Here is a 25,248-nt window from a genome sequence, read left to right as displayed (position 1 = left end):
TTTCTGGATAGAGCAGATGCAAAGCAGAGTGCACATGCTCATCCTGATATCGAACAGACACTATGCTCCTTTGGTACTGCCCAGAACTTTGGAAGAATCAAGACTGGCTCTGTTTGCAAGCTAAAATGTTTTCTGAGGCTAAACTTTGACAACATGCAGCCTGATAGCTGAGCATTTTCTAGCATCGGTATCACTGAGCAAAAAGTACCACTTCTACTAAGCTCAGTATAGTGTAGTTACAAATTCAGGCCACAAGATGGAGCTTCAAACCAGCTGTAATGGTACCTCCACAAATGCATGTTGGTGGTTGGGTTTTTTTTAAATAGGAGCAGCAATTTCATAGCATATTTAAAATTTATCAAAAAAAATTACACAGTATCCAATTAATTAGAGTAATTACGATGAAGGAGTTATGGAATGAAATTATAAGAATGTATTTTCCTGAATACATTCACAGTAATACACTAAGGAGACATATAAAGATAAAGCAATTTAAAAGCATTTGCGGTGAACAATAGATGGGCCAGCTTCATCATATTCCTGTTTGCTGATCCACATCTGCTGGAAAGTAGACAGGGAGGCAAGAATAGAGCCTCCGATCCAGACAGAGTACTTGCGTTCAGGAGGAGCAATGATCTGTTTAAGAAATAAAAGCATTAAGTACAACAGTCTACTGTGAATAAAATACATTTGTTGTAAAAATATATCAAAGCAGTGATATTTGATATTAACAAAAACATTGTATCTATGTGCTAGTGTTACCCCTGGCATTACAGTAAGCCATCGCTATAAGCAGTAAAGTTAAAGTCTGAGCCTAAATCCTCAGTTTCTCTGCCTGAGTTAGTCTGCCCAGTAAAAGTAGTGCATTTGTGTATCCATGGCTCCCTATGAGAAAAGGGGAGATAATTGCTCTGGAAACATATAATGATAGCCCAGGAGGGCTTGGAAAAACAAGTGACCTATGGAGCACTCTTATTGGTATAGCTGATAAAATGTTTGTAAAGCAAGGAACAGAAGACTAGAAACAGCAGAAGGAAGATTGGCTTGTCAGAGGCTCTTTTCTGAACTTGTAGGCCAACGACGAAACCAGCATTTTCTCTCTCCCAATTCCATCAGCCAAAAATGGCTGAAGAAGCTCACATGTAGCCCCAGAGGAAAACTTATGCTGCTGGGTCCACGTTATTCTTCTTTGGTCATGTTAGGGCAGTTTGCAGAATTCACCACGAACAAGAAAATGAGAGGAGAGAAGGCTCTCTTCCTCCAACAACAAAGTTACCAGGTGGTAATTATTGGCTACAAGGTACAGACATGATTCAACATATGTACAAAGCACTTACTTTGTAAAGTGTTGCTATGTTTCACTAGGTTTTTGAGGACTTTGTAGATGCCAACTCAAATAATCTACAAGATTGCACCATACCTTGATCTTCATAGTGCTGGGAGCCAGAGCAGTTATTTCCTTCTGCATCCTGTCTGCAATACCCGGGTACATTGTAGTGCCTCCAGACAGCACATTGTTGGCATAAAGATCCTTTCTGATGTCTATGTCACACTTCATGATGCTGTTGTAAGTGGTTTCATGAATGCCAGCAGATTCCATGCCTGGGGAAGGGTACAGAAGAACACCGAGGAAGCAACTCCATAAAAAGGGTTAAAATTGTTAACACAAAACTGACAACATGAACTTCAGTATCTCTTTGGAAGACAGCAGTCTTCAGAGCTGTGGAAATCTGGTAAGTTATTCGGTAGCTGCCTAAATTATTTGCTTAGGAGTTCCTTGGTGTACAACCCTCCTCTCCCCCTTACACACACAACTCATCCTTAAAAAGAAAGCTTGGGGGGTGGAATAGTAAAGTTTCCACTAGGCTTTTGCAGGCAATCTCAAATGTCCTAAGAATTCCTTATATGGTCTTGGAATCTTTTTTTTTTTTTTTTAAATTAAGCCAGCTCAGAGCCAGAACAGTCAAAATATGTCCTAATACCTCTAAGTATGCAACTACTTTATCTATTTCTGAGCTGAAATTCTGCCGATTGGCAGAACCAACACTGGATTTCTGCGTGATCTCGTTGCAAGTCTGCCTTCATGGCTGTTGATTAGCATGGCATTGTCTTGGCTTTGCTCTGCAAATGTGATGAACCATGGATTCAGGACTTGGAGCAGTCTTTTTGAAAAATAAAAGTAGTGCTTCCTCTCATCCGTCCGTCATCCCCCCCCACCTCCCTGCAAACACATTCAAACTACAATCCTCACACTATTTATAAAAGTGACTTTGCGGCTACACTTCTTGTAGTAGCCAACTGTATAACATACAGAAAATGGCATGGGTCCAATGCCAGAAGCCAGGAATAAACATTCAGGGTTTACCTGGGGAAAGCATTTTGCCTTATTGTTTGACATGAGGTTCCTCCCCTAAAAGATTATTTCATAATGGGTGCTAGGACATACTTGTGTATAGGTCCGAACGAGTTTGCAATGCGACACAATCAAAAGAAAATAGGGGCTTGATATTTATGTGCAGTTTACCAAGGCAGAACAATCATTCAACTTACCAATGAAAGATGGCTGGAAGAGGGTCTCTGGGCAGCGGAAGCGTTCATTTCCAATGGTGATCACCTGACCATCAGGAAGCTCATAGCTTTTTTCCAGAGAGGAGGAAGAGGCAGCAGTAGCCATCTCATTTTCAAAGTCCAGGGCCACATAACACAGCTTCTCCTTGATGTCACGGACAATTTCACGCTCCGCTGTAAAGAGGATTCAGTCTTTAGAATGGCATTCAGGAAGGACCCAGACATGTTGATAGGTTGTTCCCTTACATCCTCCAACACCCTCCCCATTTTTTAAACAAGTCCTCTGCTAGTCTTGCAGGGGACTTGCCTGTTGGATTCCTTCTTATGTCTATTCAACTGCAGAAACACTGCTAATTCTTCTAAGGCCACTAGAAACATTGCACATGAAACAACTCTCCTCCTCAGTCAGCAGCGTGTCCTTACCAGTGGTCACAAAGGAGTAGCCACGTTCCGTCAGGATTTTCATGAGGTAGTCTGTCAGGTCACGGCCAGCCAGGTCCAGACGCATTATGGCATGTGGCAGGGCGTAGCCTTCATAAATTGGCACATTGTGGGTGACACCATCTCCAGAGTCAAGCACAATCCCTTTGAGAAGATAACACACGATTCATTCCCAGGTGCACATCAACACACTTAACTATTTCAAACATCTATGCCGTGTTCCCCAGAGGCCTACCTGTGGTACGTCCAGAAGCATAGAGGGACAGAACGGCTTGAATAGCTACATACATGGCTGGCACATTGAAAGTCTCGAACATAATCTGAAATGCAATGAAAATAATTGCCTTAACACTAGGGGTTTTAGCTTAGTTGAAGCAATTTACTGAAAGAGGAAGACAAGATTTTCATATTTATTGATGGTTGGTAATAACAAGGAAGGAAAATACAAAATCTAAATCAAAAAATATTTGGTCTATGAGACATGTCCCTGTATCTGGCCTATATCCTTAATGTATGTATATAGACACATGCACATATTAAAGATAATTTTGTAATAGGCCTGGGCATAAAACCAGATTAAGACAACATAAAGCTTGCACAGACTGAAGTACTCGCATTCAAAGTGGATACACTGATTTTCTGAAGTAAATATGATAATATGCAAATATGATAGGTGGCCACTATGCACTTTCCATCTTCCATAACTAAGAGAGATAGACTACTGGACAGCATGACTGACTGAAATGATGAAGTTCACATCCTGTTGAATTCACAAAGTTGGAATTATTCCGCAGCTTTAGTGTGAGCTTACCTGGGTCATTTTCTCTCGGTTGGCTTTGGGATTCAGTGGTGCTTCAGTCAGCAGAGTTGGGTGTTCTTCAGGTGCAACACGGAGCTCATTATAGAAAGAGTGATGCCAGATCTGAGGACAGTGAGAGAAGCCAAAGGGAACACCATCATCCAACAGCTCAGAATCACTTCCAGACAGGTACTGTGCTCCAGCACTCTGCTTACAGGCCTAGAGATGGGCTAGTAATGTTTCTCATGCAGTTGTTCTTACTGCCTTCATAGAGATTACCAAAGTAACTTAGAAATAAAAGCACTATCCTCAGGTTTTACTGCTAGTAATATATGACTTATTTTAAGGACACATAAGTTAATGAAAATAAATATGTTATTCTTACAGTAGAAGAGACAGAGGAGGACAGACTTGGTTCCAGCAACGCTATTTCAATCAATGACTGAAAGTGAAACAGTTCCAGACCAGCTCTAGAACGTATGCAGACCTACGTAGTAGAGTTCAATAGATAATGGGTCTTGAAGACAGTTTCATCTTTTGGTTTGCAGAGGCCAGCCCAAGAATTCATAAAAAGAAAGGAAGGCAAATGGTTTGTGAGGCTGAAAGCCAACTTGTATTCATCACCTTCACATGACACATTCCTACCAGCTATAAAAATCTGAGGCCAAGTGGACCGCAATGAGGAGGTTAATACACCAGTAAGAAGTAAAACCACCAGAGACTTTCTAAAGGCCAAGAGTTTTTTTCTAAGCTTGTTTTCAAGCTGGTGGTGATTAGGGACTTGTTGATATGTTAGGCATCTGAAAGGTTCTGCATCCAAGTAAAACCTACAATGTTATGAGTGTCAGTAAGTTCGGTGTGACTCCACACACTTGCAGTGTATTGTGATGCCTGTTTCCACAGTATGACATTAAATAGAAATACCATCTTAGAAATTATATCAACCATACACACTGTAACTATAAACATGGTTCTAGAAGCTTTTCATCCAAATACTGGCTCTGAAATGGATGCATTACACTGCAATATTGCTAATCTTTCAAGCACTAAAAAGTAAGTGTGTAAACAGTTCCCTTCACTTCAGAATTACATGCTTTGCATTTTTGCAGAAACAGATACCTTCTTAAATTCCATCTCCTTACTAGCAAATTGAGGATATTCCTTTTCTTTCCTTTTTTTTTCCTCCCCCTCCAGTAATTAGCAAGATTTATAGATCAGACTGGAGTAAAAGAATTCCCAATAACTATTTTTATGTACTCCTAGTGGTACTTCAGCTTTAGATGCAAGTTAACCTTTGCTGTTAACAAGCTTCTCATTAAACCATACTTGATAGCATGATGTTTTCATCTAAAATTTAGTGGGTATTCTGTAAACATTGGTTCAATTAGTTCTGTTTACCAGCAATATAGATGAACTTTCAAAGCTGCAATACCTTCTCCATGTCATCCCAGTTTGTAATGATGCCGTGTTCTATGGGGTATTTCAAGGTCAGGATTCCCCTCTTGCTTTGAGCCTCATCACCTACGTAGCTGTCTTTTTGACCCATACCAACCATCACACCCTATAAAATAACACAAATGGAGTTAGTCGCTTAGGGAGAGGTGTCACAAAGTAGATAGAACATTAGCTCTGAAATAAACCCAGATGCCAGTTATACTAGTTACAAAATACGAATACTAATGAATAGATAATTACTCATTGCTCTTTAATTGCTAAAATTAAATGTTTAGGTCACTTAAATCTCTGGAGTTCATGTTTCCACTACAGTTTAAGTAAACAGGACAAGTACAACGTTAAATACATCAAGATAAAGTGGAAAAATAGGGTTGTTTTAATGTTTGTTATTATTTAGGGATGAACTGTCTGCTGAACTATAATAAAGTGGAGTAAAAGCAGAAAATGATGTGCCATCTAAGGGTGAAGACAGAGCAATATACACTTTACATTTCCCAAAGCTTAAATTTCAACATTTTTTAATCTTCTTTTTGAACACTATTATACTGTCATTAGAGACAGACAATTTAAAATCTACTGGTACAGGCTTCTTTTTAGGTATTTTCATGGATCCTGTAGAAATGGTCCATGGACCAGAAGCTGGAAACTACTCTTGATATACACTAGTCTCTATGTTAAAGTCAGAAATACTAGAAAAAAATAATAGTATATAGTAGGATGTTTTGAGTGCATAACACTCTTACCAGAACTTAGTCATTACAGACTCCAAAGCTTGGCATTTCTAACTCCCCGTCTTAAAAATATGCAACATGGATTTGCAATTTTTGATGGGATGATCCTTCCTCCAGGGGACTAATACTATCTGTGATATGTGATCAGGAAAGAAAGGTTCTAGAAATCTGTATTTGTTTCCACTGTGACTGTATGGCTTGGTTTTGAGCAATTAGTACCCTTCACACTATCTACAGAAGCTGGCATTTGAATATATTTTTTTAATTATGGTAATGCCCAGAGGCCTCAATTAGACCTCCAGCCCTAGCTGCTATACTGAAAGGGAGACATTTCTCCAGCCCTGAAGAACTTAAGATGCATTTGCTGGGTATATAAAGTGCCACATCTTACAACCAGTTTACTTCTTTCCACTTCGTCAGGGCCTCGGATGGCACAGAAGCAATTAGGTGGATCTGCTAATTATGTGGATTAATTTGTCGTGGTCTAGCCAAGCTGCTCTAGTTCATCCTAATGATGATCTGGCTCAGAAACTCTCTAATTTAACAGCTCAGATAATAAATGTATTTTGCAAACTATTAAAATTGAGTGGAATGCATCATATACTCAAATGTAAACCTTGAAGCTAAAGAAACTAAACCCTAGACAGGTGCCCATTTGTGATACAACTAAATGAATAAAGTCAGGAAGGTTAAAAGGAAGCTGACTGAGAACTTCTCCTTCCTCTTTTAGTTTTCCACACATCACCTATCATCAGCTCTGAGGGCATTCAAAATTTCCAGATACTTCTGCGTTGGGCTTTTTTGTTTTGTGTTTTTTAAACTAGCTTTACTCACCAAAGTTCTCTGGGTGATCCAAAATTAAGGGGCAGGGGAAAGAGGGCATAGAAAGGAGTGACGAATTTTAGAAGGATTCCTCTCACAAGGCAAGAGACCTGCTTGGACTCAGGTGAGTGCACTGCTGGACTCATTTTGCCTGGAAATGCTGTGTTACCCAGGGCTGGGCTAACCCCAGACACAGGAAAAGGTGGCTCTGGGGTGGAAAGCTGGGGATGGGGCAGCAAAGCCTTCTGCAAGCCCAGTATGGAACAACCAAAGCAGTTCATCACCTGGTGCCTGGGACGACCCACAATGGAAGGGAATACTGCTCTTGGAGCATCGTCCCCAGCAAAGCCGGCTTTACAGAGCCCTGACCCATTGTCACAAACAAGGGCAGTGCTGTCCTCTTCCTCGCACATCTTCTACGTCAATGTCCTCAGGCCCTCCCGACAGAAAATGGCCCTATGAAACAGCAGGAAAGAATTTTAAAAAACAACAAAACAAGACCAAAAAACACACTCAGGTAGCAGACCCACCTTTGAAGACAGAGATGGCTGTATGAAAGCAACCAGCACCAGCAAAGAGATGTATGGCACCGGTTTGGCAATCACAGGGCCATACAAGGGAAGAGGCTTTCTTTTGAAAGCACAAGAGGTTTCAGCCAGGTTTGCTGGAGGGCTGTATGCACCAGAGGTTACCCCTGGGATTCCAGAGGAGACTTCCAGTCCTGCAGCATGGGCAGACAGATCAGGGAGCAGCAAACATTTATCTAAATTTGGTCACAGAAATCCATGACTGGGGATGGGTGGGAGATAAAACAGAATGCTAGACTGACAGCTGCAAAAACAAAGATCCATTTGCATTGGATTCAGCACAACTTCCCCCACTTTTCTATCACCCTGACAAAATCCTGACATGTGGAAAGCTGTCAAAGTTAAGAGCAGTTCAGTCTTCCCCATTCAGTCTTGGGCTTCCCAAAACCTAAGCATGTTAAATGCTATGCGTGTACCAGGGGTGTTCTCCTGATGCAGATATTAACCCAATGGGGGGGAGGGGGGAAGCCTTTTCCAGCCCTCCCTTAGGCACTCAGAAGAAATAACCCACATTTAAAATGAAGTCAGGAACAGTATGTGTTTTAAAAACAGGCCATAGCATAATGCTCTATCATCATTTCAAAGCAGCTAATAAACTCAGTTTTGAGTGGCAGAGTAATTTATGTTGGCTCCTTGTCTCAGTAAAAAGAAACTGTTTTCCTCCTCTGGCAACAGGAAGATAATATGGGTAATAAAAATGATTTGAAGGCTTTGTATTAAAGTGAATTACAGAAACAAGCACTGAATACCAGGACTTGAGAAGAACTATTTGCTCGTAATTTATAGCGTAGCAGGGAATCACTTGGCTAGCTCTGAGCTCCGGCTTTCATGCAGAGTTCAACAAATTGCAATGTGTTAACAGCTAAAGGAGACAGCTGTCATCCACAGACCAGCTGGCTCCACATGCAGTCTCCGAAACCTTCTGCAACAGGAATACTGGAAGCACAGGACGAAGTGGGAATGGGGTCAGCGAGAGCCATGGCCGATGAGCAAGGGAGCCCACAATCCGTTTAGCCTCTACAACAGATGGAACAAGCATGGACAGTTCTCCCAAATCCTTCATTTGAGATCCTCTGTTGCTCCCCAGCCAGGCAGCCACGAGACATGGCTGCAGCCCCACTCCTGCTGCATGGGCATAGCTCCCAGGAGAAGACAAGGATAGGGAAATCCTAACTTGATATACTCCAAATATTTTATCGTTATTATTGGAAAAGGAAAGTAGGTTGCAATTTTTGCATTTATTAAACTCCTGGGAAAACAAGCTCTTTATATTCAAACATTTACTGAATGGAGTACAATTGCCATCCCACATGAATGAACAGACTGGTTTGGACAAACCATTTCCTAATTAGGAAATAGGCTTTTCAACCGCCTGTTTTTGGAACAGAGTTTGAGGTCAGGGGGTTTGCTCAAACCCATGCAGCTAATGCAATGCCAAAAATCACTTGGGGGAGGGGAAAGAAGGGGGCAGGAAAGGCTACATTTCTGAGCTTAGTGGACTCTAAATGAAAACCATATTTAGTAATAAAGCACAAAAAGTTGAAAAATCAAAGCTGAATGATTTCAGACAGGGCGCTCTGCTGCCAACCAGTGAGTTACAGCTCAGGACTGCCATGGCATGCAGTAGCAACATCTTACAGCAGCAAATGTCACTCAGTACTGTGGAAGAAAGGAAATTTTCCTCCCAAGTAATTAACAGAGTATTTAGCCTCTTTCTTCTACCTGTTTTACACCTAAAGATAACCAATCACCTCACCAATCTCCACAACAAGCTACTAAGAGAACTCCAGCCCCACAAGAAATACTGTGTGTAGCCTGTTCCTTAATGAAATGCTTGGCATTTTACAGAACAGTACTTTCATATACATAGAGACAAGGATGAATACACACACATCCTCATTGTATCCTATTAGACACTGCTAATTTGCACACTTCCAGCTCTTCTTACAGTCACATTCCCCAAAACACTCACGTCACCTTACACCGGGTTAAGAGCACTGAAGCAAACCTGCTGAGAAACGCTACCACACACCCCTTCAGGAACTTTGTTCTGTCCCAAACTAACACCCCAAGGTCACATGGGTTCATTTAAACATGAATACAGCTGTAATTCCAGCTGTGGCATTACACAGACTGTGTCTTTATACAATTGCTGGAGAGCTGGTGGAATCAGGAAAATCATCAGGTAGAACTTTTCCTTCCCTTTCAGAAGTGCTAGAAAATAAAGACAACTCAGTATAGATATTACAAGCATTTTATCAGTTCAATTCTAATAAGTAAGTTTGCTTAAGCAAACTACAGCACACCAGTGCATCCTCCTGAATTTGCTTCCATTTGACATTTATTTTAAGTCCTCCAGCAATCTGTAAATCATGCTATTGGTTCAGTGCCACTTACCCTGACAGTGCTTGGCTGGGGATAGCTGCTCTGAGATGGTGCACTCTGTATCTGAAAGCTCTGAGGTTATATAGCCCCTTCAGCTCTTCTCCTCCCACTAGCTTCCCAAACAAGGAGCAGAGACAGACAGAGACAGAGCAGAAGTCTCTAACAAAACCATATAGGGACCTTATTACAAAAACCTCTAATCTGGGTGGCCACAGGCCCTGGGTCTCTTCCACTGCATTCCAGTGTAGAGCTCATGAAACAGGAGGAGACTTTCAGCTGTGTAAGGTAAACACTTTAAAACTTCAGGAGAGTTGCTAAAATACAGAGAGACAGAGTATGCCCACAACAGACACCCTCTGGCAGGAGGAGCATGTGTTCAAACAAGAGAGGTCTGGGCCTCCATAGTAACATCGAAGAGGCAGAATGAGAAATTGGAAGAGCAGTCATTTATAATAGGGAAGGCGTTTTTAAAGAAACACTTTGCTTTCGTTAAATATTTTGATAAAAACAATGAAAATGTTTCTGGCAAGCTAAAAGGCTGCTGAATTTTGCTACAAAGTCTCTTTAAAAGCTTGGCATTTTGCTTGTATGCTAAATAGTGCCCATAGGCTTAAGGGTAGTGAAAAAAGTATCTGCTGTTGTATAGGGTTCACAGTGAATTCTTTGAAGGTTGTGAAAATGTTCTGTTAAAAGATGGTTATGATCCCCCTCTGGATTGTGATGGGTTAGAATCCATCCTGTTTCTCTGTCAGCTTATTTTCAAAACCCTAGGACTTGCGGGCCAACTTTGCCCTAGTGCTACTCCATTGATGGCCACGAGTCTGGACTGTCATAAACTCACATCTCAAATTGTTCATCATAAAGTTGTTGAATTTTATAACCCCAGCTAGTTTTTCTGTTGAACATATTTTTAGCAAATAAAGCAAGGGTTCTCACTGTACAAGTTATTTTCAGCACAGGACTGGATTTTTACAGCTGTAGCCAGCTGTTCTCTGGACAGGCTGATTCTAGCGAAGCAGCCCTTTCATAGTCAACAATATTTTGTCATTAAGTTTGTACTAAAGACCAGAAACCAGCACCTCTAAACTCCAATACTAAACCATGACAAATTCAAAACTGCTCTATGCACACAAGCCAAGAAAGATGTAAGAATCCAACTGAGATCCTTGCTTTGTGGGTCTTGTTATGATGGGGAGGGGCTTCATGTGTTTGCTTACAGAGTGTTTGCTGCCTAATTGAGTAGTCATAATGCAAGAAAATCTCCCATAAAACCGCAGCAGGAGTTTTTCTGATGTGGAGATTTAAGGATTAGGCCACTAGTAGAGTTAGCAGATAGGCAGAATTATGGATTGAAGACCAAAAGGAATTTAACTTTTAAGGAAAGGAACTTTTAAGGAATGTAACTGCCTTTGAGGGTCAGAAACAGAAGCTAACAAGTGTTGGAACATGAGCCCTGCAAAAGCTATTTATTTTTTCACTTCCAGCATCGGGGCAAAAGATACTTATTTTAAAAAAAAGGGGGGGAGGGGGGAACCCCACCAAGGTAAGTAACATAAAACAGAGGATATAAACAGATCCTTTTTTGCATATCTCCAACTGACACTCAAAGGACAGCCAAAACCAAATTCTTTGTTTTCAAACAACACTCAAAAAACACAGCTGAGAAAAATTACGTACCTCGTATAGAACATATAGTATTAGATCAGGGAAGTCAGGTCAAGGGGAAGGAGAATTTCACACAGCAGAACCCTTCACTGCAGTATCATGTCTGATTTTGATACAAACATCAATTACCTCCTAGATTGGAGGAAACATAATTCAAGGTTTTCAGAAGCATCATCTACTACTACTCCTTGGCAATACCAAGACTGGGACAAAGATCCAAAAGAATCCAAAATCTTCACCTTAATGAGAAGAGGTTCGTACTCCCAAAAAATCTTACTGGTGATGATGCTGTAGTGGATACAGCACTGCAGACCCAAGTCAACAACCCTGCAGTAGAACTGGTATATCATTCACACTGCACCTAAGCATAGCTAGAAATACAGGCAACAGTCTTCTACAAGAGGCCTGTGTGGATATTACAGGAGGCAGTGGCCACGCAGATACCACAGACACCTTTGTATCTCTGTTAAGCTTCATCACAATTCCTGTAAACTTAGCTCGGTACGTACCACAATTACCAGTGGTGGCAATGACAGCAGCAAGCAACCCCTTGGCTGCTATGACTAATGGTTGTTTGGGTGGGGATCACACGTCACCTTGCCTGTCACGGGCTCCAGATGTGGGAATCTTAGCTTTCAGGGTGCTCATCAAAAGGATACAGCTGACACAGAGTCTTATTCAGAGCAGGCAGTTGTTGATACGGTGATAAAGAGGAAACACACTGAGAGGAGTTGTTTGGAGGTATCTACCATATGAATGATATTTGTTAGAGCAGGGTTATGCAGACTAGACGAGAGAAGTAAGCCCAGAGGCTGACTGAGCAGTAGTGATGGATACACAGGAACAGCACGGGAAAAACGTAGAGTTGTTGCACAGCCCAGCCTCCAGCACACAGTGGAGAGCCAGCGCTCACCAGGCAGCTCGTCTCTGGGGAGTTACATTACGGAAGGTCCCGGGGCAGGAAGGAAGGCAAGCAAACAGGTGAACTATGCAAGGAAATTAGGTCACTCTGGCTCAAGGGACATTATAGAATAAAGGTATTTCTTTTCTTTTTAGTGATTCCATGCTCAAATTGTGATCACACAGATATTACTATAGATAACAACACACAGTGAAAAAAAAATAAAAATGAGTAGTTTACACCTTTCTTCTCAGCAACATAGGTCACTTCCAGAGGGGTAGGGGGGAGGTGGAGAATGTACTTGGCATGAGACAGGAATAAGAACCTAAAGAGAACTGAACAGAACAAGTCTTCTGAGGACCAAGTCTAAATGCTGGGGATTAAACCTCTGAACCCTCCTCTGTAGCTACAGACACATACCAGCTTCACCCAAATATATAAATAATTTTTTGCAAGAAAAAGAACATAACACTATTCCTGAAAGTAGTTTATCTTCCACCTCGGAGGCCAGTTCCATCACCACTTTCTGCTGCCTATCTTTCAGTACTTATCCCACTCATTTGTATAGAAACGGCCACAGTGCAATCTGCCCAGTGTGTCTATAACCCGAAGTTCCTGTTCTTTCATTGTATCCATAGCCAAACCCCATGGTTTTTATTTGTCTTCCCCTGAGAACTTCTCTGTCCATGCTAAACCCTTTTTCAGTCTCCATCACAGGAGTGTGTCTGGAGTACGATCAGAAGAAGGACAATAAGTGGAAAAAATAATTTTGGCTCTTTCTTTCATACCCTTTTTCCTGATCTCTTTATAGTGATACTCGCAAAGCTCCCATCCACATCGTGAACTTCCTTATTGACTCCAAGCATCTTCCAAGATGTAGCTAAGAGTTTCCCCTGACACGTTCCTTAAATTCTTTGCTTTTCAGTAACTTCTGCAGATTGTCATACGGACACAAAATGTGCTTGGGACTGCACAGCAGCGGGAGCTGTATAGACACCACGCCTAGGAAATGGGCTTCAGCTGACCTGAAGAATGCCAGCTCAGAGGCCACGCACCGGTTTGCAGATGCCATACTTTTTTGGTAAAGGAGGGCAGAAGCTGCAGTCTTATCCCAACTGCTATAGAAAACTGGGAATAAAGTAACCCCTTTGCTCTTAATGTTACAAGCCATTACTTTATAAGGGAAAACAACTTCTGAGACGTACGTGGAGACCTTCCTGCCTACATCCAATTGGCTGTTTAGGAATGAGGCTCTGCTAAATATGTCTCTGGCTCCTTTTTATTTGGGGATTCCTTTCATCTTCATAGCATTAGCAGAATCTCTAAATGTTTTAATTTGTCTGGCTTCATGCCCTCTCCTCTATCTCATTGATAGGCTTTACACTTCCCCCACACCCTGTTTTGAGAAAGGCAGGAATAAATAAGCTTTAGGGAGCAGAAAGTCCCTCTAATAACCTGATTCATTGCAGCTGTCACACAGTATGCATCTGAAAGTGTCAGATCAACCACAAGCTGTCAGACCCATAGACTAGCTTTCTCTATGATTGTCAGGTTCTTGCACTGGTCTCTCTCTAACAACTAAGACAAAATAGCTCTAATCATTCTCAAATATGGCAGCTTTCAACCTGCAAAGTTTGGAAGACAGTTTTGTCAGTGCTGTTCAAGAGCTCGAGGATACAGTGTTTGCCTCCTGGGCCTCTTGAGCAGGGTGATGAAGTGTATTAATTCACAACCTTCCTTCATCTTCTTGATCAGGTATCTTCCTCCATGGTAATGTGGTAAAGTTATCATTCAAGGAACGTATTCAAAGTAAAAATGAGCTAATGGCTCCCTCCACACCCTTCTTAGATAAATAAATAGAGTATAAGAATGAGCCCTGCTGGGTCAGGCTGATATCCATCTAGCTCAGTATCCTGTCTCTGAGATTTCCTGATAGCAGATGCTTAGGAAAGAAATGGGATGCCTACAGTGGTAATTTTCTTCCTATATCCTTTCTGCTTCCTTATGTGCAGCATAAGGATTTCTTGAGACAGGAGTTTGCACCTTTATCTTCATGCATAATAGACAGATTTTTTCCTCCATAAATTTGCCTTATTTAAACACATAGTTTTGGAGATAGAGTGCCCTCCATGATTTTTTGTGGAAATAAGCTCTACATTTTATCTGCAAGGCAGCACCCATAGCTGACACTCCAGCTGGTGTAGACATGCCTAATGTTAGAAAGAAAATATCAAATATATCAGAAGCATAGTCAAAGGAACACTATCTTTATACCAAGAGCTGCAAATCCACCAGAGATCCTGGATAAGGCCTCAGGCCACTGGCCCAGGCTGAGTCCACCTCACTGCGCATGAACTCTTAGCAGCACCTCAGTAGCTTGTTCACAGTTCATGCAGACATATCTGTCCTAAATGACATTGTAGACAAGGCTTCATGATAATGTTGTATTGGCACATCTCCTAAGAGCTAAGAGGGAATAAATTCCCCCAGACGATTATAGGAACCTCTCCAGTGACATCCTATCTAAATTTGTCAAAACGTAAATGAAATCTTCCCACCATATCACTGCAAAAACCAAGCCCTGTACTCCTAAGGAAGTCGGACCCACACAGTGTGTGCGTGGGGCAGGCAGAGCACAGGGGTCCTTCCTCCACAATAACTTCCAAGCTCCCCAACCAACATATTCCCAGACTGACAGCAACAAGGAGACTGAGTTCCCACCACGTTTTTGGAAGCTGATGCCCTGTTATTATCTCACCAAAAGAAAAGTTTCAAGGTGAGCTTGCACATTATGAGAAATCAGATCATTCCCATCTCAATTCTCAAACTGAGAAATTTGCTGGAAGTGGGTTTCATAAGGCTATTACTTACAGATTAAACCTGTGGACTCTGCATGCCTACTTCTATCACACGGCTTCACAAGCTCAAGTGCCTGTATCAGCCAATTTGGCTGGCACTCCAGCAAACAGTGAGGAAAAGGACCTCTGCAGGTGATTTCTTTCACTACCAAATTTAATAGTTTTCTGTAGGGCCAGAGTTTCACTTTTTCTGACCAACACAGCTTCTTTGCCCATGGGCTCTGGATGATGACAAACTGTGGAGTCCCTCTCACCACAAATGTCAACAAGTGGGTACCTGCCTCTCCAGATGGCCCAGCCCTGGTCTCCAGCCCCCTTCTCCTGGCGCCTGGGCTGGGCGCACTCGGAGCAGTTAGGTGTTGCTGCGAGGCAGGACAAGGAGACATAGCCCTGCTGCAACTTCCTCATCTTCTGTATGAGCCACGCAGCACAACCTGTAAACAAACAACTCCTGAGAGCACAGACGAACTCTTTTTTTAAATCTACATGAGAACCACTGTGTCACAGCGAAGCAATGAGCGTTACATGGCAATAAACTGAAGAACGTACAAAAAATACAAGGGGAAATCTACAACCTGTGTGACAAAAAGTGAACACATACTTTTAAAAATAACTTAGGATAAAAAGGAAACATATTTCTGGAATTGGCATGCTATTATATGGAAATATATGCTGTTATATGGAATTGTCAAAAATAACGTGGCAAATGCAAACATATTTAATACACGTGCATTTTCTGTACCAGGAAAAAGTCAGATGTCAATTCAAAGTATTGCAAAAAACTTTGGGGTTTTCTATTTCAACTCCATTGCAGGAGGCTCTAAAAGAGCCAGCAGTAAAGTTGTGCATGCAGCAGGTCTGGAGAGCCTGCATCCATCCAGGTGTTCCAGAGAACAGGCCAAGGTGCCTCCAGAACAATTAACACTTATTTTCATTAGTCCTTAAAAATGCTTAAGGAGCTTTCCCGAAACAGGAAGAAAGGCAGTTTAACAAAAATTTCAAGCATGTAATGGTGAGAAGTAGCTAATTACAAACTTGCCAGATGAACACACCACTGTAAGTCAAACTATCACAGCTGCCAATATAGCATCCAAATAATAAAAAATAAAAGGAGATAATATAATAAATGGTGATGAATAAGGCTTTATAAAAATGACTTCTTGTCAAAATTTTTTTGAGAAATATTACAAATGTAATAGCCCTCTAAAGCCTTTTGCTTTCTAAAACATGAAATAATTAAAAATAAGGCAAATGCAGAACCATGGAGACTAGCATGAGAACTGTCTAGCAGAAGTCTCACAGCACAGCAGCGCAGGGAAATACTGCTGAGTGGGTGCGATTCTGTGGGACTTTCCCTACCCATCATTGGCTGTGCACCTTAATGCCTTTATCAGTGATCTGAACAATAATATAAGTTACAGATAAATGCCACAGATAAAGTGTGTATGTATTTTTATAACTTGCTACAATCTACATTATAGATCTAGAATAAAACAGAGTCCTCCCCAGCAGAATCCTGTTTATAATACAAAGCCTTTAGAAAACTCTTTGCATCTCTGACCTGTGCAAAAGGATCTCCACCCCCATACATCACACTTTTGCTGGATGTAATTTTGGTTGATGAAAACAAGGTGCAAACACACCCGGCAAAGTGGTGCCTAACTCACCACAGGTTGCAGGAAGGACAGGACTTCACTGGTGCTCTCCTCTGCCCTGCGTCCAGTCTCAACCTGCCTCTGTCACACCTTCCTGCACGCATCCCGAATGCTGCTTGGGCCTGGAAGACCCTCCTGTTATCTACTGTGGTGCTCAAGGAGACTGACAGCTGATGATGCTTGGTCACTTAGCCAGGAGGAACTTAGCACACAGCTGTTACTCATGCTCTAGCACATTCAGTTTATAAACCTCTCCCCGAATGATGCTCAGGTCTCACAAGAAGACTGAAACAGGCAGGTTTTTCGCCTTTGCTTTGCAGATGCATCTTAGTTACGTAAGGCAGTTTCTTCTTCCTCTTTCTTACAGACAGTCACAAGAACTATGGAAAAGTACAGATAACTTGCTATTTTTGTTTAACAATTTGGTTGGTTTTCTGAAAGTGCACCAGCATTTTCCAGCCAAACGTAGGGGGTTTTTCTCTCTTCCACTAAATGGGTTTTACATGTCCACCTTTAACTGTTTCCTCAAATTCCCTATCAGACCAAAGAGCAATGCTTTGTTCTTTTCTTTTTATAACTGTAAGAGAGACTTAGACACACATTTCTGAAATAAACATAACCACCCCTCGGAAATAAGGAAAAATACAGAATCCTGCAAAGCTTTTGGTCATTCCAGCCCATTTCAAGACCAATTGTTGTACCGCTGGCCTTGTGGGGGATGAAGACTGTCAGGACTCAGGTCTACAGCTGGAGATTTCTCAGCTGTGTTTTGATCCATTCCTTAACCAGGATAAGATCACAGATACTGTCCTGTATTGCATATACACATATAGTGTGCCCACAGGGACCGGTACAGACACAGCTCTCACTGCACACAGCTCTCCATTCCATAGACGGAAGGCTCTGGTTTCACTGCAGTTTTCAGGACTTCAAGAATAACCCAAGTACCTACAGGCAGAAAATGCTAGAGCCAGCTGGTTCGTGTTCTGTTCTTCTTGCAAGTCAGTAACAGCGCTAAATAAAAGACAAGGTTTTGTATATCTCTGTCTCAGAATTATAGTTTCTACCGTGTTGTCATTTCTGTAAGTACTTCCCAGGTTTCTCTTTCTTTCAGTTCTTGCTAGTAACTTCTTGAATAGACATAGTAACTCCTTTCACTGCTGCAAAACACTGGTGCCCAAGGATCTTGAAAATGCCTGGATAGTTTCCACGTTAGGATACCAGAACTACATGCAACTCTTTCAGCGTCCTAATTAGAGCCTGTTACTTACTGCAGCGTATTTAGCTGTCTCTGGGAATTCATTTACAAGGTCAAACGCTCAGACCTCTTCAGCATAATATAAATCATTCCCCTGCACTCCGATTAGTCTGCGTTACACAGTGTGAACACGCTGTTTAATAAAAGGAGAAAATTATGCAATTAGGACATCTTCAGCATAAACACGTCCTTTCTGAATCACATTTAAATAAAACAGTGTTGCTATAGTATTTTATAGCATTAAAAACTCAGCGCCACTTGCACTGCAAATGGCCAGGCCTTCCCAGAAAAACAGGCTGGGGGCAACAGGGGACCACCACACTCGGGAAAAAGGGCTAACTTCTGTTTTCTTTTTTTCTGCTTACACAATACAAGCCACTGTTTTAATGAGGGCTAAATCTTCCCTATTACCTTGATTTTAATAATTTATAGTTATTCTTCTGTAGACCTGTTTTTGTCAGACCCTGTTTTTCAGGTAAGCCCCCTGAAAAGAAAACATGTGGGGTTTGTACCAGGTCACTCAGGAATAGTGGAACAGTAGCTGGGGGAGCAGGGAACAAGCTTCCCATAGCAACAGCCCAGCACTGCACCAAGCTGAGATGCTCCAGGCTCTGCCACGTGGCAAGTGCAGGGCAGACCAGGCTGCCCCTTTGGGGGGCTGATGGAGAAGGGGCTGGCGGCCAGCCCTGCCTCCCAGAGGGAGAGGAGTCCCCAGTTGCCAACACAACGTATCTTTACATCCGCTTTATGCACGTGTAGTGAAATCTTAGCTCCACTCAAAACAACATCAAAATTACCATTGATCTCAAGTAAAATCACGGCTCACTGAAGTGATACAATGCGAGCTGAGAATGCAGTCCCAAACCTCTACTTTAAGAAGGTAAGAGAATTTCCTTACACTGTTGCAGCAAAGGGGTGCGAGCCCCTCTTCATTTCTCACACAAAACTGAGGAACTGCTCTCCTCTCAGCAGGCTACCTCCAGGCAGGGGGGTTTCTGAGCACCCCTGAGCTGGGAGAAACGCATGGGAAACCTGCGGCTGTTAAAGCTGCAGCCTGCGCTGGCACCAGACTCTCCTGCCCATCCCAGGGAACCAGAAATGCACGTTCTGCTGTTCATCCCTCTGCGGTCCCCCATCCGGTCTCCCGTTCTTGTGTGTGAGCTGGCTGACAGCAGAGAGGCAGCTACTGTGCAGTGTGGAAAGGAAGCCTCTTCCAAAATACTTGGCTTCCAAGAAGTATTGAAAGAAATGATTCAGCTGAAAAATATCACTAATGTCTTATCTGGGAACTTAAAAGACTGCTTCAGACAGCAAACATCAGGGTATCCCCCCTTGTTATGACCACCCCTGGAGATGCACAGCTTTCTAAGCCCATCATTTAATTGCTGATGAGAACCACCGGCAGAAAACAATCAACTGCATTTTGATAGAAATATAAATTAATCTGTACTACATACTCATTTCATTTGCTTCATGCTCATAAAACCTTGACTATGCAGTGGGCTGTGCAGCTGAACAGAGAAGATATGACTCACTCCTGTAACTGCATGAGCTACCCAGGCCTCTTGCCTGTTTGTGCAGATGTGTGGTAGAAGTGGGCGAGTAGGTAAAGGCAGGGAAAAGAGACAGCCCCACCACCTCCAAACCTTGCTCCTACCACAACAGCCCCTCTCTACCAGAATTTAGCTCTTGATCATCTACCTGAAGCACAAGCCTTGGTTAAAAGTGCACAGCAGTGCCCAGCAGACAAACATTCAGAGCGAGATCACTGCATCCTGTTCTCACTCTGAAGAACATTTGATGTTGCAGAGGATGCCAAACTGCATCCGAGACGTTAGTGGGAGGAATAAAACTTTTCACATCACTGTCCGCCCCACCCCTCCTACGCCCCCCAAGAATTTCAAAGGTTAAGCGATATCCAAAAAAACCCCCGAGAGAGTTTGGAGTCTCAGCCACAAGGCATTGCTTTATCTAAGCGTGCTAGTCTCACTTGTTAGATGACATCCCAGAAAGAGGAGCATGTCAGAGCAAAGCAAAATGGTGGAACTAAATCCCAAAAGACATAATATTTCTTAGTTTCAGAAATTCTGATCAACTTACAGTATGCTAAGATCTTTTAAAATCCTTCCTTTAGCTTCTCCCCCCCCCCTTAATAAAATTTGTCTTAGTTAACCTTAAAATTATTATGAAAATTTTTTTCCTTGAAGGGTGGCTGTTTGGGTGTCACTTACTTGACATCGGAAATAAAGCCATCTGGTGCGCCTGTTACTGCCATCTTCAGATCAAGGGTTAAAAGCAGAACTAAAGACCTCCTTTTACTTGCATTTACCTTTTAACTCCAGACATTTCTCTACAGATTGTTCCTGTCTCATCTTCAGTAGGAGGATTCAGCCTTGGATTTAACTCACAAATGCAGGAAACTATTACTACTCTCAGACTAAATCAGCTGTGCTCTGTCCAGGCAGTGCCTGAAGGGAAAAGGTTGGAAGACTTCCTCGCTCACCTCTGGAGAACATCTAGCCTCCCTAGCACATTATCTCAAGAGCTTTTACAGTTCATCCATTACACATTTGACAGTTAGTATTTGTTGTACACCAAGCTTTGCAAATATAAAGCATAATCTTAGTAATACCATCGTTAAAAACCAACCAAGAGCAAATAGCCTGAAAAAAGAGAAAAGAGCATCAGCCAACCTCTGAAGCTAAGTTGCCTGCTGCAAGTGCTGGATGGAAACAGAGCTCTGCAAAACATTTAAAAAGAGATGCATTTACAATATACCAAGGCACAAGTCAAATTTTAAGTGAGTGCGTGTGATGTGCAAGATATTTGCCAAATAATGCAGCATTCAGGATCTCAGCACTCACTGGTAGACTGCACACACAGAGGACTGGGACAGAATGGTCCCATGGCTAAAACAAAGTCAATAATCAACCCTAAGATAGAAACACATCTACATTTATGGTAAGGTTATAGTGATTGGTTGTAGGAGCCACTAGGCATCCAGCCAATCTGCTTTTCCAGTCTAAGGAAATGCTCGGTTTGTTTGAAAAATGATATTTTTTCCCTGCTGTGAAGAATGCATTGACGTCATCAAGCTGGGTCTGTTGAACAAAAGCACAGATCCAGGGTTGTGGCAAGAAGTTGAATTACAAGAGAAAGAACACACATCTGTTTCAGCTTTCTTTTAGAGTGACAGAGACTATTCCGAATTCTCCTTTATCACCTTCTCCACAGGAGAACTGCTAAAGGGGACAAGTGACTTGCTATGAGTTTTGTTTTCCAATCTGTTTTGTTCCACTCTGTTTTGTTGCTAGTGTGGGGGTTTTTTAGATAAACACTAGCATCTATGGCTCCACAGGCCTGTGTATCAGATCACTATTACTTCTAATAGGAACATGCTGCATGCCAGAACTCCCTGATCTGATTTGATGTAACACCATGCAGCACCCTTACAAAAAAAACCCACAGGTTGTTCATAAACCTCGCTGATCACACACTGCTCTCCCACTTCTATGCTGTCATATCAGCTTCTCCACCCACAGAATGGGGTGTTTGGGCCAATAAAGTGCTTTGTTACCACATCCTCTGACCAAGAACTTTTCACTATACCACTAACCCATGTGACTATAAGTACTATCTTAGAAAGTGAGAAGGATAACCTTGAATTGTCAGAATCCAGCCATATCACACTGCAAAAAAAAATAGCCAATAATTACAGTAGTTATAGATCATTTCTGGTTCACAAGACCATAGATCAAAGGGTGCAGCTGGTGGGTGAAACAAGGTCACCAGTTTAATGTTCCACTGAAGATTTGGAAAACAAAAGGCAAAACTGTACTCAGTAAGAGCTGATGATTTAAGGACTGATGCCACTTCAATCATTTCCCAGTAAGGTTATCCGATGCTTGTAAAAAGAGTCATAGAATGGAACAGGTTTGAACCAAGGACGAAGGAGATGCAACAGAGCTGCGTGAGTAATGGATTACTCAGTCTAGTACTTGAACCAAAAGCCCAAATTACGTTGTTCTGAACATACATGAAGGTGGGGAGAGGCAAAACAGAAAAGCAAAATAAAACAAAATGCAAACAGAAATTACTCTACTTTGGGCCCAATTATTAAGTGTTTGAGCTTTATCCCCCTTCCCTTTAAACTTCAGGTTATTTAGAAAACCTGAATCACATAACAAAACGTTCATTAAGTATCTCCAAAACGTATATTCTGTATTCTCTCCTATTTTCCTCCTGTTGCAGCCAAATCAAGTTGTCCAAATACAACAGTTGTGTCAATTAATCTACATTTTAAGGCAAACTTACTATCTACTAAAAGACAGGTGAATAAGTAAACATATAGAAGACAAAAAAATGCAAAGCTAACAGGAAGACAATTGTAGTGAGGAGCTCATAACTCTTCTCAAAATCAACAGCTCCTACATTTATGATATTAAGGTATCCCAGTGTAAGTCTTCCGTGCAACAACAATCTTCTAATGTGTATTGTAGGTCAAAAGAGAATTTAGGTCAAAAGAGACTTTAAGTTTAATGGAACTGCTTTGGTTAAGTTACGCTACATTAATCTAATTGCCCAATCTTAGTACAGAAGAACTGCTAAATAATTACCAATATGCCAAAACAAATCTAAACCAAGTATTTAAAAAACCCCCACAGTATATTTAAATGAAAAAAAAGTCTGTAACAATTTAGCAAAGAAGTAGTAGAAAGCAAGTCAGATCTTATGCTTCCCCCCCTGTTATTTCCCCCCTGGAATATAAATATGGCTTCAACATTCTGAGATGAGACCAATACAATGCACAGGCCTCTGGGCCCTCAGTCATGTTTTATTTCACCTTGACAAATTTTTCTTCACCTGGAGAGACTAATTAAGTTAGCCTTCTCAAAAACTTAGCAATTCATAAGGTCATAATACCCCGATGGAGTCAGTTTCTCTAGGTGCAAGTAGGCTTCTGGAGAGGGAAGAAAAAGTTTGATGCCAGTTAAGGCATGAATAGAGATTCCAACTCAGTGACTCTCAGAGCCAGAACATTGCAGTCGTGTGTGTCCAAAATTATTCCTTGGGTGTTTTTACAGCTATCTTGAACAGAATTTCCTATGACCAGTGCATACATGTGGACGTAGAACATCAATAACAAGAAAAAAAAAACAAAACACAAAAATTAAAACCAGCACAGTAAAAAAAACCAAAAAACCAAACTTCACTTTAATTCCAAAACCTTACACTTTTAAAGCTGGAATTGCAAAGGCACTAATAAGTCAGTCTCCTGTGTGTTAACTGTTCCTGGAGTTTGACCCTGCCACTGTCTGATCCCTCTTCGCACATTAGGAAAGGAGCAAGGCCACCTGCTGGAAGAAAAAACAGTGCAGCATCTTGTACTCCTGAATTAAGCTTTAGGTGAAGGGTGAGTAAATAAAATAGACAAGGCTGCCACTTTTACCAGCACCCAAAAAGCTGCTGCAACCCAAGCAACAGTGAAAAGATGAAAACACTGACCTTACAGTGCTGACCGATACCAGCTCAGGATAGTGAAACAACAAACAAAAACACATTGCTGCCTCTCGGTTTGTAACCATTATATATATAAAAAAAACCCTTATTAACTACACGAGGTATGACTCCAAGTCATATGCAGATACTTGTTCTGACAAGAATCCGGTGGCTTCTCAATGTCTCTCAAAACTCCCTACCAAGACAGAAAACACTCCACCGCAAAACAGATAACGTGCATGCAGTCATCACACCTCCATGGGGGTGGGGAAGAGTGTAAAACACATGCGCCTAATAGACCTTAGCTACATTAGTGGAGGATATTGGGTAACTAGAGCAAGAAGCACACCAAGGTGTTACTGAATGCTAAGCGATGCCTGCTGAGGGTCCAGTCATGTCAGGTTTTCGTTTTAGGACAAATAACAATCCACCAAGTGATGAATTTGGAAACTGAGCTTTCTGCTGCAGCAGCCATCCAGATTCGGACAGCGCTGCTCACAGTCCCTACTCCACCCCTGCCTGCACACAAATTTCCGCTAAAATTAACAGCCTTGGGTACACACTGATTTGGGTTTGCCCAGTAGGAACTACAGACGTGTAACACAGGCACTGCACCCAAGAGAGAAGCCTCTCGTTCGTCATACTTGGTACTGCCACTGGAAAGGCAAAAAGTTGGTTGTTAAAGGATACTCCAGAGGCAGCACCTCTAAAAATGTGTCAGCAGTACGTTTTGTTTTATCCGGAAGTGGTTAAAAAGCCTGAAATATTTAAAACAGCAGCTATTTTTTGATGATGTTATGAACCCAACTCATCTGTATGGCAGCTAAGAGCCATACAGGCAGAAAATCTGAAGGGTTTCTGAAAATCTGAGTCATAAGCCACTGAAAAACGGTGTTTAAAATGAAAACACCAGCTCAATTGCAACCATGGTCTTCCAAGGCAACGGCATCATGTCAAAACCTGAAAGACCAAAACATGTATTGATAACTGACACCATCACCCTATTTCTAACACTACAAAGGAGGCCAGACTACCAGCATCTCGAACCACTGAAAGCTTACAGGAAAAACACAAGGAGTGACTGGAAATAGCCACGAAATAGAGGTCGCAGGCTCGAGCAATCTTTTTGATAGGACGGCAAAAGGCAGTATCTTCTGGTGCAGTGAATTTAGCCTATTCGGAATGACTGCTCCACCACCCTCACGGATTCAGGACTCCCGGCCCCAAGCCTGTCCTTACCACAACTGCCGAGTTGCGGAGTTTCTGCCCCCGGTGGGGAGGCAATTGCTCCCCCCAGCAGCTGAAGTGCACGAAGCAAACGCCTCATGCCCAGCCCAAAGTCTGTTGGCACTTCGCTTCATCGCCTCGGGGCCGCGCCTGGCATTCTCAACCTGCCAAGCGGGTGCCCCCACGCCCGTGCAGCCCCGAGACCTAGGATGCCCGTGGGGAGCGTGGACACCCAAAAGGAGCCGGCGTGCCCTCGCCTCCCTTCCGCAGAGCGGAGCTCGGCGCGGAGAGCGGCGGACCGCCCGCCCCATGCCCGCGGGGTCCTTCGGGGGCGGAAGCCCCCCCCCGACGCCGGCTCCCGAAGCCGCGGGGCGGGGAAGGGGCGGCCCTGCCCGCT

General features: G+C 42.4%; 2 protein-coding genes across 2 annotated transcripts in view; one reads left to right on the top strand and one right to left on the bottom strand.

Annotated features, from left to right (window-relative positions):
* Positions 1-335: 335 nt before the first annotated feature.
* ACTA2 (actin, alpha 2, smooth muscle, aorta) overlaps positions 336-25,248 on the bottom strand; it is a 42,990-nt gene continuing 18,077 nt past the window's right edge. Inside the window, exons 2-9 of the mRNA XM_010564963.1 lie at positions 7,101-7,272; positions 5,241-5,369; positions 3,821-3,931; positions 3,245-3,329; positions 2,992-3,153; positions 2,551-2,742; positions 1,421-1,602; positions 336-636 (exon numbers count right to left, since the gene is read on the bottom strand). Of these exons, the coding sequence (XP_010563265.1) occupies positions 493-636; positions 1,421-1,602; positions 2,551-2,742; positions 2,992-3,153; positions 3,245-3,329; positions 3,821-3,931; positions 5,241-5,369; positions 7,101-7,229 (1,134 nt within the window). The 5' untranslated portion in view covers positions 7,230-7,272 and the 3' untranslated portion in view covers positions 336-492. The remainder of the gene's footprint in view (positions 637-1,420; positions 1,603-2,550; positions 2,743-2,991; positions 3,154-3,244; positions 3,330-3,820; positions 3,932-5,240; positions 5,370-7,100; positions 7,273-25,248) is intronic.
* FAS (Fas cell surface death receptor) overlaps positions 24,807-25,248 on the top strand; it is a 14,012-nt gene continuing 13,570 nt past the window's right edge. The window contains exon 1 of the mRNA XM_010565038.1: positions 24,807-25,026. Coding sequence (XP_010563340.1) covers positions 24,807-25,026 — 220 coding nt within the window. The remainder of the gene's footprint in view (positions 25,027-25,248) is intronic.

Source organism: Haliaeetus leucocephalus, unplaced genomic scaffold, assembly GCF_000737465.1.
Source record: "Haliaeetus leucocephalus isolate CR32 unplaced genomic scaffold, Haliaeetus_leucocephalus-4.0 Scaffold184, whole genome shotgun sequence".
NCBI classification, from domain to species: domain Eukaryota; kingdom Metazoa; phylum Chordata; class Aves; order Accipitriformes; family Accipitridae; genus Haliaeetus; species Haliaeetus leucocephalus.
This window is presented reverse-complemented; position numbering and strand designations above follow the sequence as displayed.